The 16099-nt window shown below is 46.0% G+C and overlaps 1 protein-coding gene across 8 annotated transcripts in view; it reads left to right on the top strand.

The window, feature by feature from the left end:
- Positions 1 to 16099, top strand: part of LOC144175627 (E3 ubiquitin-protein ligase MIB2-like) — a 279842-nt gene that overhangs the window by 241445 nt on the left and 22298 nt on the right. For 6 of the 8 annotated variants that reach the window (XM_077704681.1, XM_077704679.1, XM_077704677.1 and 3 more), the window contains one exon: positions 14915 to 15041. The exons of 1 other annotated variant lie outside the window; for it this stretch is intronic. In XM_077704681.1, coding sequence (XP_077560807.1) covers positions 14915 to 15041 — 127 coding nt within the window. Of the gene's footprint in view, positions 1 to 9184; positions 9401 to 10060; positions 10244 to 14914; positions 15042 to 16099 lie in introns of those variants that run through there. One more of the 8 variants, XM_077704682.1, reaches the window with a different exon arrangement.

Below are 16099 nucleotides of genomic sequence, written 5' to 3'. Positions count from 1 at the left end.
TCAAGCTCCGGCGGATGGGCTCCCTGTCTGTTCACCAGGCAGGGAGCTCCGGGACCTCTTTGACTACCAGGGTAAGGTCAAAGAAGAAAGTACCCCCGTCTCCCTGCTTTCCAATGTATCATATGGCATTTTCCAAACCCCCCCCCCCCCCAAACGTGATCGGCCCCCGAAAAGGGGCCGCACCGAAGCTTCATTCCCACCCTTGCCAACAATCGCATCCCAAAAGCCAGATAACTATCCGCGCTTCTTGATTGTTGAATCTCTTGACAAGTCAAATCCTATCTCCTCCCAGTTCCTTATCACAAAATTCCTTGAAGGCATCATTGGCAAGTCTTTCCAAGCCAAAAAACTGAGAACCGGCGAAGTTCTGGTCGAGGTGAACACTCACCAGCAAGCCACAAGCCTCCTTACCCAGAATCGCATGGCAGATCTGGAGTCACACCCCACCGTAGCCTCAATAGCTCTCAGGGTGTGATTTCTGAGCCAGATCTGATAAATGAGACGGAAGCCGATCTGCTCGAAGGTCTTAAAGGCGAGGGCGTGACGGCAGTGAGCCGCATCACCATGCGGCGAGATAAGCAAATCATGACAATGCATATAATCTTAACATTTGACCGTTCCACACTCCCCGAATCCATCAAAGCAGGTTTCATTCATTGTTCTGTCCGGCCTTACATCCCGAACCCGCGGCGCTGTTTCAAGTGCCAACGGTTCGGGCATGGCACCACCTCCTGTCGCGGCAAAACAACGTGTGCAAAATGTTCATCCCAAGATCATGATACAGATAACTGCCAGGCTAAACAATTAATGTGCAGCAACTGTCATGGACCTCATGCTGCGTACTCCCGCACGTGTGAAAGGTTCCAGATGGAAAAGAAAATAATAAATCTCAAAATCACTGAAACCATCACCTTCCCAGAGGCGCGGAAGAGGTTCGCCTCCTTCCCTCTGGGCAGGTACGCCGACGCAGCTCACCGGGGGGCGGAGCGGCGTCTTGTTTCGGCGGGGACCCAGTACCGAGAGTCGGACTTGGTCCCTTCCCCGCCCCCCCCCCTGGATTGCCTCTTGCAGCCCAACCCGCCTCCGCACCGCTCGCTGAGCCAGCAGCGGCTGTGGTGGCATCCACGTCCGGTGGGGATGCTGCTGCACCCACCGTTTCCCCCTCTCCACCGGCCCAAAGCACACGCGAGGGCCCGGACGAGATGGAGACGGAGCCAGTCGCAGCGACCCCCTCGCCCGCCTCACTGCCTGTGCCATCTGGGGTGCTCCCCACGCCTTCGGCACTGGCAGTGCAGGCAAAGAACACCCGAAAGGGTACCACGTCAAGGGGACCCAGTCCGCTGTGCACCCCCTTGCCATCAGATGACGACATGGACGTCGAGCCCTTCCGGCTTTCATCGCAGCGGAAGGAACGGGCTGCGACGTCCAGGTCAGTAGAGAAGGCCAGAAAGCCCCTCCCAAGAGTCCAAGCCCCGAAAGACCCTACATAAATAATCACACTCCAGTAGCTCTAACACATCATAATAGGAAGAGAAAACATAGTTCAATGGAACTGCAGAGGCCTTCTGAATAATCTTGACGACGTGCAGGAGATTCTGCATGCCAACCAGCCAAGTTTAATGTGCGTCCAGGAAACACATATGAATTCCAAACACACAAATTTCTTGAATAGTTACCTGGTATACAGGAAAGACAGGGATGGCTGCACACACTCTTCTGGCGGTGTGGCCATAATCGCCCGCAAATCCTTAGCATGCCACCCTGTCACCTTGAACACCGTCCTTGAGGCTGTAGCCGTCCGCACAATAATTTTTAATAGGTTGATAACAGTATGCTCCATTTACATTCCTCCTGATTATGCACTTTCGAGCTCTGTCTTCGAGGCGCTGGTCGACCAGCTGCCCGAACCATACATTCTAACAGGCGACCTTAATGCACACAACCCTCTTTGGGGCTCCTCCAGAACGGATGCCCGAGGTCGCCTGATAGAGAAATTCCTTACATCTTCAGGAGCATGCCTTTTCAACAAAAAACAGCCTACATACCATAACTTAGGACACAATACATACTCGCATCTTGACTTGGCTATTGGATCCGCAGTTCTCTTTCCATGTCTTGAGTGGGGTGTGGGCACGGACCCATATGTTAGTGACCATTTCCCCACTTCATTAACGTATATAGGTACAGGCCCGAGCAGTCCATCTTCCCATAAAAGGTTTAATGAAGCAAGAGCTAACTAGAATACATTTACAGAGACATCCCAACTACACCACACATCCATAGGACACCTACACGTTGAAGAAGCTACCCAACTGCTCACGGCGCACATCCTCGACACCGCCGAAAAGTCCATTCCCCACGCCTCTGGTGCCCCGCGCAACCAGCGGAGGCCGTGGTGGAATGAGGACTGTAGGCGGGCGCGAGAGGCCCAGAACAAGGCGTGGGGTGTCCTTCGTCGGTACCCCATGTCGGGTAACCTCATTTTGTTCAAACGGGCCAAGGCGTTAGGAAAACGTGTGCGCCGTGAGGCGAAACGAGAGAGTTGGCACACCTTCTTGACATCTATTAATTCATACACAGACACACACAAAGTCTGGACACGTATACGCAAGCTCAAAGGACAACAGACACACAGCCTGCCCCTGGTTAGCACAACAGGGGACACACTGGAAGACCAGGCTAACACGCTTGCACAACACTTCGAACACGTGTCTAGTTCAGCACACTACACGCACACTTTCATGAAACACAAAACATCTGCAAAAAAAAGCCCTTACCCGACAAAGACAAATCAAAAACTTCTTACAACTCTGAATTCACTCTCTATGATTTGACGGCTGCCCTGAGCACGTGCAAACCTTCAGCTCCAGGCGCAGATAAGATTACATACACCATGATACAGCACCTACACTCAGACACTCTTGAAACACTCTTACACCTATACAACAAAATATGGCTTTCGGGGCACATTTCACGCTCTTGGAGGGAGGCCATAGTAGTGGCTGTCCTAAAGGAAGGGAAGGACCCTTCCTCTCCTGCCAGTTATCGCCCCATTGCCCTGACAAGCTGCCTGTGTAAGCTCTTCGAGAAGATGATAAACAGGAGACTTGTGTACTTTTTAGAGTACAATGGTCTTCTCGAGAGCTGCCAAGCGGGCTTCAGGGCGGGGCGATCTACCAACGATCAACTCGTTGCGTTAGAGTCTTATACCAAAGATGCTTTCCTCCACAAGCAGTACTGTATGACAGTCTTCTTTGATCTTGAAAGGGCGTACGATACTGCTTGGCGGTACGGCATCCTTAGCGACTTGAAGTCCTTTGGCATGCCGGGTAACATGATGAAAACGCTTGCCAGTTAAATGTCTGAAAGAACGTCTCGCGTGCGAGTTGGAACTGCACTTTCTAGGGTTCATGTGCAGGAAAACGGCGTGCCGCAAGGTGGAGTTTTGAGTTGCACTTTGTTTATTGTAAAAATGAATTCTCTTCGGAAGGCGCTACCACCATCGATTTCCTGCTCCATTTATTTAGACGGCGTTCAATTATCCTTTAAGTCTTGTAACCTGTCTGTCTGCGAGCGCCAAGTCCAGCTTTGTGTTAACAAGCTAGCTGGTTGGGCAGACAGCAACGGTTTTAAATTTAATCCAGGGAAGTGCACTTGTGTCTTGTTTTCCAAGAGGCGTGGCATCCGCCCGGATCCAGACATTCATCTCAATGGTGTCTCGATTCCTGTCAAGAAAGAACACAAGTTTTTAGGTATAATCTTTGACGAAAAGCTCACATTTATCCCACACATAAAACAACTAAAAAATAAATGCTTAAAAACAATGACTATCCTAAAGGTTCTGTCGCACCTTTCTTTTGGTGCTGACAAACAACTACTTTTACGTGTTTTTACCAGCTTGATAGGCTCACGACTAGATTATGGTAGCGTTGCCTATGGGTCAGCCACTAAAACATCCCTCAGAATGCTGGACCCTGTGCTTCATCGAGGGCTCCGCTTGTCATGTGGTGCCTTTCGGACTAGTCCAGTCGAAAGTCTATATGTAGAGTGCAACAAATGGAGCCTAGAACGTCAGAGAGCCTACACAGACCTGCTTTATGCTTTAAAAATCTCATCAATGCCTCACCATCCTTTTACATCAGTTTTTTTATGATACATCCATATCTCAACTTCCTACTAATCGTCCATCACTCTCTGCTCCCTTCGCTTTCAGAGTAAGAGAAGAAGCGTCGCAACTTGATGTCTTGTTCTCAGACACCATCAAAACCTCCACTACTGAACTTCTAGTACCGTGGCAGCTTCGCCCGATATCATGTGATGTATCTTTTATAAGTGTCGAGAACAACAGAGTGCCTAGAAGCGCGATCGTGCAACATTTCTTGTCCCTGCAGCACAAATATAAGTGTGCTGAATTTTACACGGATGCTTCAAAAACTGCCACAACTGTTTCCTGTGCTGCGCATGGTGACACCTTTAATGTCTGTAGAACTATGAATAGAAATACAAGTATCTTTACGGCAGAGGGCTATGGCATACTTCTTGTAGTTCAACATATTGTTCTAAGTCGAATTCCGAAATCTGTAATTTATACTGATTCTTTAAGCGTTGTGCGTACATTATCCTCACAGAAGTCTAAAAACCATGTGGTCAATGCTCTCATTAGTACTCTTATGTCTGTGCATGCGTTAAACCTTGAGGTGACCATGTGCTGGGTGCCAGGGCACTCTGGAATTCCAGGTAATGAGACCGCAGACCGAATGGCGGCCGCTGCTGCCCTTACAACTACCGTTGACATTACAACAATACCCTACACCGACCTCAAATCACACATCAGACAACACCTTCGCACAACATGGCAAGCACACTGGAATCAACAGACTGACAACAAATTACACATTATAAAGCCACTCTTGGGAGCATACACCACTGATTCTCACAACAGACACAACGAAGTTACCCTGGCTCGATTACGGATAGGCCACACGCATGCAACACATTCCCACCTGCTCACGGGATCTCCAAGACTCCTGTGTAGCAGGTGTGGGGAGGGCCTATCCATAGTCCACATACTAAGAACATGCAAGGCACTTCACACAACACGACACAAACACTTCAGAGAACTCTACAGACAACATATCCCACTACATCCATCGCTGTTTCTAGGTGACGATGCCAGTGTTTCTATGAAACGTGTGTTTGATTATTTGTCAGATGTTAAGTTTTTAAACCTTATCTCATATCACGGATAATCAAATCTGGCCCTATACACCAGCCATTACCATTACCTTTAATTGATTTTACTATGTTCGATTTTCATGTTTTTATACCTACCTTTTTGTGGTAATCACATCGCTTCATTATATAACTTCTTTTCTGGCGCTCTTTGCCCTCGTTGGCCTTGCGACACCAACCATGATCATCATCATGTATCTGGTAATAGGCTTAACACCCATTGTAGCTACATGTCGGAATGAACTTTCCGTGTAAGAAATGGTAGTGCACTTTCCAATGTGCATGGTTAGAAAAAATGGCGTGCCTAAAGGCGGTGTTCAGAGCTGCCCACTCTTTATAGTCAAGATGAACTCTTTCCAGAAGGCATTGCCACCAATCATTTCCTGATCACTTTATTTAGGTGATGTTCCAATATTTTTTAACTCATTTAATATGTCAACCTGTGAACGTCAGATCTAGCTCTGTATGAACAAAGGTACTGGCTGGGCCCAAACAACGGTTTTAAATGGAACCCCGCAAAAATACTTGCGTTGTGTTCACCCGTGTGCGCGGGCTCCATCTGGACATTCACATTAGTATAAACATCGTGTTGATTCCTGTTAAAAGGGCGACAATATTTTAGGCATATTATTTGATAAGAAACAAATTTTTTTCCACATCCGGAACAGGCTAAGCATAAATGCCTAAAAGCTATGAACATTCTTAAAGTCGTCTTACACCAATCCTGCGGTGCGGCCATTCAGGTCATCCTGCGTCTTTATACTGCATTGGTAGTCTCGCGTGCACTACGGCAGTTTCGTGTATGCGTCGGCAACAAAAACGGCACTAAGAATGCTTGAACCGGTGCTGCTTTTGAGGCTTCGCCTTGCCTGTGGCGCCTTTCGCACTATCCCTGTTGAAAGCCTTTATATAGAGTGTCACGAATGGTTCCTATATCACCAGAAGATCTACACTGACATGTATGCCTCCAAAAGCATCTCTATGACAAACCATCCTTTTGATTCGACCATTCATGATGCATCCTCAGAGCAACTCGTTTTAAACCGTCCATCTGTTTCCATGTCATGCACTCAAAGAGTGATAGCAGAAGGTTCTGAGCTAGCAGTGGCATTTTCAGATGTCCACAAGACAGGCATCGTTGATTTTATTGCACCATGGCAACTCCAGGTTGTGTGTTGGGATCTGTCCTTTTTTGCAATTCAACAAAATCAGGGCACCAAAAGTATCTATTCCGCAGCATTTCCTCTTCCTAAGACAGCTAAGGCTGTGTATCGTGCTGTGCACGGACCGAACTTTAAGGTGTGTGAAAGTATGAACTCCCACAATAGCATTTTACGGCAGGAGCACACGGTAGTTTACTTGTTTTACATCACACTGTCCACCATGAAATTTTGAATTCCATGGTGTATACGGATTCTCTTAGCGTTGTATTTTTATTTTTTTATTTACAATATACTGCGGTCTTGAAAAAGACCAAGCAGGAGAGGCACAAAAATTAAGTGGAAAACACACGTAAGCGTGATAGATGAATGATAAAAACAAGCGTACACAAAATACAAGAAGATAAGTACATTATACAGAGAGGTATAGATGAGCTTAAACACAGGTTAACGCGACCATCAGAACAATGGAGATGAGTATATCTCCCTATTATACAATCACAATTGCGATAAACAGTAAAGCAAGTCGAGTACAGACTACAGTACAGACAATATGGCACGCTCAAAATGGCAAATGGACTGAGATGTGAAGACCACTTCAGGCAGCGAATTCCATTCCGATACTGTACGTGGAAAAAACGAATTCTTGAACATGTTTGTGCGGGCTCGATACGGAAGCAAATTGTGCGTGTGCCGATGTCTCGTGGGGCGCGATTGAAATGGCTGAATGTATACCGATGCATTTACCTTTGTGGAACCAGTATAAAGAGCAAACAACAGTTTCAGCCTATCAATTTTTCGTCTATCTTCCAGGGTAGAAATGTTGTTCGCCAGCATTAGAGAAGTTGGTGAGTCAGTGGTCCTATATTTGTTGAAAATGAACCGTATAGCGCGTCTTTGCACCATTTCAAGCCGGTATTTATCTTTTTTAAGGAAGGGGTCCCATACAACCGAAGCGTATTGCAACTTAGGAAGTATTATCATTTTGAAGGCCAGTAATTTGACATGCGTTGGTGACGCTTTGAGTTTATGCCGTAAAAAGCCTAACTTGCGTGTGGCAGATGCGCAGACGTTTTCTATGTGCTTTGACCACGACAGAGTATTGGTGAACGTTATCCCGAGGTATTTGTACTGCCTTTTTTCTACCACTGGTGCACCATTTATTGAATAAGAAAATTGAAAGGGTTGTTTTTTGTTCGTTACACGAAGTAGAACTGTTTTGTCGGCGTTCAAGCTCATACCCCAGGTAGCGCACCACTGACCAATTCCCGTCAAACTGCTGTTTAACAAAACTTGGTCATCGGTGCCCGTGATTTCCTTGAAAATACGACAGTCGTCTGCAAACAATTTAATAGAAACTCTCGGGTCAATAGCAGATGTTATGTGATTGATGTAAATTAAAAAAAGAACCGGTCCCAAAACACTGCCTTGTGGAACGCCAGATGTTACACCAAGTCTTTCAGATGCGCACCCGTCGACTTCCACAAACTGTGTTCTGTTTGTTAAATATGCTTTGATCCAGTTAATTATAAACGCAGGAAGACCCAAAGAAGAAAGCTTAGTGAGTAGTTTATCATGGGGTACGCGATCGAAGGCTTTACTGAAGTCAAGAAAGACTAAATCTATTTGGCTAGATGAATCTAAAGCTTGTGCGATTTCATGAGTGGTTGTAACAAGTTGAGTAGTGGTAGAAAGGTTTTTGCAGAACCCATGTTGGAACTCGGAAAGGACGCGGTTTGTTTCCAGAAATTTGTCAATAAAAGAGGCGATTATGTGTTCCTAAATTTTGCAGCAGGTTGATGTTAGTGAGATGGGTCGATAATTTTCCATTTTCAAGCTATTTCCTTTTTTACGTGCACTTTTGTCTAAAAATCATTCAAAAATTATGTAATCAATTTTGTTTTTAAGGCCCTTGTGTCGGCGTATGCATCAAGTCTCGAAATAACAATATACTGGGTTCCTGGCCAATGTAGCAGAGCCGGGAACGAAACCACAGATCAAATGGCCGCTGCTGCTACATGTTTGAATACAGTAGATATAGCAACATTACCCTACATGAACATGAAGCCACACATCAGACAACCATTTCGCAACACATCGCAAACACACTGTAGTGAACAGACAGATAAGTTACACGTAATTATACCTCACTTAGAACCATGCATCACTGACACACGCAACAGGTACACAGAAGATGCCCTTGCTAGGCTACGGATAGGCCACACACATGTCACCCACTCCCATCCACTCACCTGGTATTTAAGACGTCTGTGTAGCAGGTGTGGAGAGGCCCTATACGTAGTTTCACACTGATTCAATGCAAGGCATTTGATACAACACAATGCAAACACTTCCCACAAATTTGCAGGCTACACATCCCACTCCACCAAGCGTTTTTCCAGTCGGACGAACCAATGTGCCCTGTGAAGCATGTTTTTAAATATTTAGCAGAAGTAAAAATTTTTAGACCTAATTATATACCACGCATTATCCCAACCTGGCCTTGTACGCCAGCCATCCAAGTACTTTTTTGAATTCCGTTCTTGTTAAGTGATTGTCAATACATCTTCACCTGTCATTCATAGCCTGTTTCGGCGCTCTTTGACCGAGTTGGCTTTGCGCCAGTAACTTCGAACCGTCAGTCAATTACCTCCTCCTCTTCTAAAAATATTTCTGTAACAGGTGTAATTTCAGAATATTACTTGTTTCTTCTTTGAGCTGATGTGATGTGTAGCAACTGTTGCTAACTGCGGTGCACCAAATAAATTACATTGGTATTCCTACACGTTCAGGGTCAATGTAACCTGGACGTCCAGTCTGACAGTGGCTGGACTGCCCTCGCCGCCGCTGTTACTTGCGGTTGCTGCGACGCCGTCGAGCTCCTGGTTGAATCTGGCGCAGACATAAACACGCCAAACAGCGCAGGAGACACGCCTCTACACCACTGTGCGACCAATAGACAGCCGTTGATGCAGCCCAGCCTGACCGGAGCTCCGAAACTGTCCTTAGTAGGTATTTTAGTTGCTCGGTGTGGCCCGAATTGTGTTTAAAGGGGGTCATTATGAGCCGGAGAGCTATTGAGTTCTTAGAAACTGAGTTTATACAGGTAGGAATAGTGTCATTAGTGCCCGTATCGTCAATGTTATCAGAAAATCGTGGCTTGCCGAATTAAATGAGTATTCTACCAACATGAGCTGCAGAACCCTAACTGACGAAATGATCTAAAAACATTATTACGTACAGGAAGTTATAATGTCCTCGGGGTTCTCAGTTCTAAGGTTTTGTGCAGAGCAGATGCTTCATTCTCAAGCAACACCAGTGCAGTGCTGCAAGAGACAACGTTTTCTGCAGAGGGAAATTTTCATTAGCCCAGCATGTTACACCAAATGGTAATGTTACAAAATTCAGATTCATTTTTCAATTTATCTTTGCCTTGCACGCTGGGTTTGCCTCAATTATAGTTTTGCCTTAGTGCTTTGAAATTCCACGGGGTGAGAGGCGTGTTACAAAGCATTGTTTCTTCCAAAGCGGCTTGCTAATTACAAAATTAGTGTTTTTATACTGAGTTTGTGTATTTGCCCTGAAAAATTGTCGGCTAGTTCTCAATGACAGGATTCACTTTTTGCTTGCTCTAAGTGCCGCAAAATGCGGTTTTCCTAATCATACAGATGGTGCAAACACTCCAAGAAGCAAGCCCGCAGCGCCAGGTTGATGGTCTCGCTATGGCGGGATTACTGGCTAGTAGAGGTGGCGACCTTCAGAAAAAAAAACAAGAAGAATTTAACACCTCCTCAATTATGTGATTCAACGGCTCTGGTTGAAATGCTTCTGTTCTGGAACACCCAAGAAAGGTAACAATTTTGTAAATATGAGCCCACGTTCCGACCGCTTTAGCTAACAACCATTCCGGTTGTCTGCGAATAAATGTGCAAGTGTTCAAAAATCAGTATAATTGTGATATTCTTCGTGCTTTGTCCACTTAAAAAGGTTGTCATTACCGCACAAAAGATTTATTAGGCTGCAGAGAGCCTTAACAGTTCATGATTACAAACAGCGCAGGAGACAGGACGAAAAAACTGACAAGGACGGGCGCAGCGCCCGTCCTTCTTAGTTTCTTCGTCCTGTCTCTTGTGCTGTTTGTAATCATGAATCCTTACCGACTCGCCCAGCTTCGCACACTTGCCTAACAGTTCACTGCAATCTTCAAGGCAAAGAAATGCGGTCACATCGCTCTTAGATTCTGATGACAACAGTGTCTTACAGGCGTCCCTACGAGTGTGTTTATGCATGCTCAGCTTGCAGGCAGACTATGTTTGCTTTTCTTATAAAGTAAAGTTCAAATTGATTCAAACATTTATATGAAAATACGCAATCCCAAGACACGAAGAGATTTTATCCAAGACTTTACAAGTCAATGCTGTGGTCGTTTCTGTAGCGGCCTATTTGGGCCGGTTGCAAAACATCGCTGATATTAGCTGCGTGACGAGGCGTTTGAAATAATTAAGAATACAATTGGTTAGCCGGCTGTTACACAGTTCATATTTCGCTTACCTCCAAAAAATAATAATCATACTGTCTTCTCTGAGGGCCATTTCCAGTCAAGTTGGGGGGAACGCTCGCAAAGCTTACAATAGTTGCCTGGAGTGGTCCTAGCACGGCTTCCAGGGACTAGGATTCTTGTGCTTCAACCAACCTGGGGACGCCCTCGGGCTGAAGTCTGGAAATGTGTCGTTACCGAATCGCCTACCAATACGTGCCATGGCGATGCTGAATAGGCCTTGCTAGCAGCTAAGCCGAAAAAGAAAAATTCTTCCTACGTCGAGACGTTTGGAACCTCATGTGTTGGGTAAGAAATCGCCAGCAGCTATAACAAGTCATTTCTACTACGCAAGTGCCTTTTCAAAAAGCCTGTTGCACCTGGCAGACATTTGTGTTCGTTACCAGCGACCGCGGCGGTTTTTCTCATAGAGGCAAAAAACAACAAGGCCTGTGTGTCGATATGTCCTCCGTACCCACCGCGGTGGCTCAGTGGCTAAGGCGTTGTGCTGCTGATTCCAAGAAGGGGGGTTCGACTCCCGACCGTGGCGGCCACTTTTATGATGGAGGCGAAAAGCAAAAACGCCCATGTGTACGAGATTTCGGCGCACGTTAAAGATCCCCAGGTGGTCAAAATTAATCCGGAGATCTCCACTACGACGCGCCTCATCGCCTGCGTTGCGTCGGCCTGTTAAACCCTACAATCGATCGATATGTCCTCCGACATTAAACAATCCGTCTGTTTGAAGCCTAAATCAATCTCGACTATGCTGAAAGGTGTTGGGCGCAAGAAACATGCGGACACTAGAAGCCAACGAGCAAGACAAACAAAGGGCCACTTCCAAAATAAATATTATTAAAGAAAAAACACGATTATACGTTATTCCAACGACGTCACCCATTGTGCTGTTGTCCGCTTTTTAGGAATTCAATCTCTGCGCGAAAGGGCAACAGGTGGTTTGCATATGCACTGTTCGCCAGCTTTTGTGATTAAAAACGCTTCGATAATTTTACTTTCAAGCTCATCTCTAGCCCTGCGCAGAAATCTTCTCTGCTCCAACCTTCGTACACAATTGCATTGCGTACAGCGGTCGGGTATGTGCCCTCCAGCTGTGTTTTTCACTGCCAAATTGTGCTTACGCGCTCGTTCATTAAAACAGCGACCGGTCTGCCAGGTGTAAACTTTCGAGCAACTCATTGGTACTTCATACATTGCATTCTTTTTACACTCAGTGTACTTCTTCCCATGCTTGTTTGTGCAGAGCGGGGCCTTCTTCATTGTGACGCTTCGTTTGTCTTGCTCGTTTTCTTCTAGTGCCCGCTTTTTTCTTGCGTCTTAAAACCTTTGATCATGTTGTACTAACCGGCCTACATCAAGCCGTTGCGATGATGGTACTCTTTTTCGGTCAGCTTCAGCTTTGTTGCGGGGAACACGAATGTTAGGGAAACCTGGAAGCGAAAACACTTATACGTGACCGGTGTAGAAAGTTTAGTAGCAATCATCTCATGAAAAAGGAAAGTCACTGTCACCTCATAAAGTTTGAAGCCGATGGTTTTTTTTATATGAACATGTCGCGGAAATATAAAAGGTGATGGCGAGTGGCGTCCCCAGGATTTCATTCTTAAAGGTATCGGGCACCGAGCAAAAAGATGGCCGACATAAACTGAGAACAGACAAATTAGGAAAAAACTTGATAAAACGAGTTAGATTTTTCAACAAAGAAACAGTTCAAAACTAAAGTTATGAAAATTTGGGCCACGGCCGCATGCTGCATAATTTTTTCGTGTCCTTGTGTTCATTTTTTGCGGGGGTAACTTCTCATTGACGTCGCGTAATCTGCTGCAGTGTTTTGCGAGATGAAAATAATCATCGGTTCCTGTCATGTGATGATGGCCTGAATCATAGTGGAAAGAAAAGCTTAGGAGAAACCCTGAAGTCAGCTGTAGTGAAGCCGGCGGAAATGCCATTTTAGGCAGCCTCATTTTTTACTTGTATATCGCCCACACTCGCCACCTCCTCCGCTTTCACTCGCTTCATTGTCATCTGCGCCGTCTGCGCCAGTACATCCTTATATATCGGCAGAGCTGCGTCGTGACGCAGTGCCCCGGTGTGCCGGCCGTCCTCGCCATTGCGAAGGCCGCCCAGCGAACTCCCGAGAGCGTAAGAAAGTCAGGTTACCATCTCTCCACTACCCCCATTACGCCGGTGGCTGCCAGGGCCTCTCCTAACCTTCCTCTCATCCATGGGTAGAATCCTTGGCGTCAGTAGTCCGTCCCCCTTCTTCAACCCTAGCAATTTTGGCTGGGCGGAAGAGCAATCCACATCCCTTGCCTATTTGAGCTGCAAGGTGGATCGCTGAGTGTTTCACTTTTCGGGGCCCTGCATTGAGAACAACACCTGCATCAACAAAAAGTAAACAGTAAGCCATCTGGGGGATGCAAGCGTCTTTTCTTATCTTTCACGCGTACGCGATGTTACTGGCTACAGATTAAAAGTTCACGAAATTTTGAGAGGCGTAAAAAAAGGCAGGCATTTTAATGTTTTTTTTTTCAAATCAATTGAAAATCATCATTGCGCACTTGTGTATAAAACCCCGACACAGTTATTGAGGCGGAAGCCTTAGACATTTCCTCAAACGCGAAAATGGTAGTTGTCGGCGGCAAGGCAAATGGAACCAGAAAATAGCGGTCACCGTCAGAGCAAATAAAGTATAAATGAAGGCCTATTGCGATTTGAATGGGACTTGAACTCGGATGGGCAGAGCAGCAGCCACGTGCAGGGCTACGCGATGTTCCGTTTCTAGACAGGCCTGGCAATTCCGGTGCCATGAACAACGTCAATTAGACGCGTTGATAAGCCGCGCCTTACCAGTAAACCTTGCTAAAAGGTACCGAATCACTCTTATTTACGAAGGCATTGCGTAGAAATGAGGTAAGAAACCATTTTACAGTAAGAAATCAATGTTGTTGGCAAACATCTTTAGCACTTCCAGAGATCGAAAACAGACATTTCACGTCACCTTCTTGACTGCTTATTTAAAGTTTGTGCATCCATTCTAGTGAGCTGAGGAGAATAAGTTTGCTCCACTAAACTGCTAACGTAGGGGAAGTGTCGTCATCTGTGACTTCGCGACAATATCGTCTGACAGTATAGGGACGATAACGGACTGAAAAAGGTGGTTTCAACCAACAGGTATACTGGGGCTAAAATGCTAAAATGCTTGGAATGACACGACGAGACGTTCAGTGTTTTATTGGCGATTAATTTTTGCCGAAACGTAAAACGGCGAGTACAATCACTGATTTCAGAAAATAAAAGTTTCTTGTTCAATTGCTGAAAGGCTGAGTGGCTAAATAATTTGCTTCTATATCTGATAAGGCTATAGGTCTAATTTCATGGCTGTAACACAAGGCGTGTGGTAGAGTTTTCAAAAGACTGAGGGGCAGCGCGCGCTTTTGGACCACTTTTATTTCGGCAACAAGTTATTATCAACCGTAGCCAAAAGCGAAAGCGCCGTATTTGAGATTTCGGCGCACGTTAAAGATCCCCAGGTGGTAAAAATTAATGCGGAGCCCTCCATTACGGCACGCTCATCGCCCGCGTTGTGTCGGTGCGTTAAACGCTACTATCAATCCATTAGACCGCACCGGGGCTTCGCTCTTATTTTATGACGCGATGGGTACGTCACGACAAAATGAAAGGAAGGTGGTGAGATAAACGCCTCTTTATTTACCCGTTTCTCAGCAAATACCGCATCGTTGCTCGTCGAACAAAAGCCGAGAGAGCTAGGGAACGTATGGTCTTTTAGGTAAAACAAAATTTCATTCAGCCTAATTTAGTGTCCCTTTAACGCGTACGAATTCATGTGGGTTCGAATGTATTTTGATTGCACGCCCTTCACTTTGCACGACAATCGATCTCAGTTTTTAACTTATTAGCATAAAACTACTTCACGTACGTGTTTTTCATCGCTTTCTTTTTTCAGGGCTGCAGGACGATATTCTGAACAGCTGTCAGCCCTTATAAACACCAAGGACAAAAATGACATGGCTCTCTTGCATCGTGAAGCAATGAATGGGCGGCATCATATTGCTCAAATGCTACTTGAACAGGTACTCCGTTCACAGAATGCCCCCATGCATTTGCTAATTTTGTGTGGATAAAACCTGTGTACTTAAAAGCGCCTCAAGGCCTTCAAAGCATCGTTAACAATAATTGCTCCATCGAAGTGCTAATGACTGAAATATTTTCACGAGGTCGTCATTCGTGACGCTAATACGGGCCCGAACATTTTTTTTCAAGAATTCAGAGCCATTCTTTGTTTCCCACGTAGTAGACCAGGGTAGGTGAAAGGTCACTGGCACTTTTCGTAAAAACGGCCACGGTGGCTTTCGCCACTTCCTGCAGACACATTCGCGGATAACGTGAAATCGATGCACGTATGCCGCTAAGTGGTCGGTTTGATAGCATCGGTGTGGCATTACCAGGCAAATGGGTACATTGCGGAACACACAAACCATTCCAGATTCGGCCACGATTCATCCACATTGACACCATCGTGTACGAAAACATGAGCAGCGTCATCGCAACTAACCCATGCTCCGACGATACCTGGGTTCTGTGGAGGGTTCTGAATGCGAAAGCATTCGTATATAATTGAACGCCTGAGACGCGCGGCTTCGCTGCAGCCCTGTGTTCCCGAAGGGGTTAGAATAGCTTCAATCCCTCTCCTACGCGTACATGACGCGGTGGCTCAGTGGATATGGAGTTGAGCTGCCGACAACAAGGACGCGGGTTCGATTCCCGACGGCGGTGGGAATCAAACATATGGGTGAGAACGCCCATATTTTCGAGATTGTGGCGGACGGTGAAGATCCCCAGGAGGTCAAAATTAATATGGAGCCCTCCACCACGGCGTGCCTCATCGCCTGTGTAGCGCCGGCGCGTCAAACCCTACAATCAATCAATAGAATCTCTCCTACACTTTTTGCTACTCCTCGTCGTTTTGGGCTAATACCGAGTTAAACGCGTGCTATGGATCCTCTCGTGCTTCAAAGACACCGAAAGCATCCGAAACTTTGATGTGATTAGTCGAGACCGCAACTTTAGGAACGAAACTACGGTTTTAGGCGCCTATAACGGGCACTGAAAAGTGCCATTTATACATTTA

Source organism: Haemaphysalis longicornis, unplaced genomic scaffold (assembly GCF_048455015.1).
Source record: "Haemaphysalis longicornis isolate Haplotype H1 unplaced genomic scaffold, Haemaphysalis longicornis Haplotype H1 scaffold_3, whole genome shotgun sequence".
In the NCBI taxonomy this organism is placed as follows: Eukaryota; Metazoa; Arthropoda; class Arachnida; order Ixodida; family Ixodidae; genus Haemaphysalis; species Haemaphysalis longicornis.
This window is presented reverse-complemented; position numbering and strand designations above follow the sequence as displayed.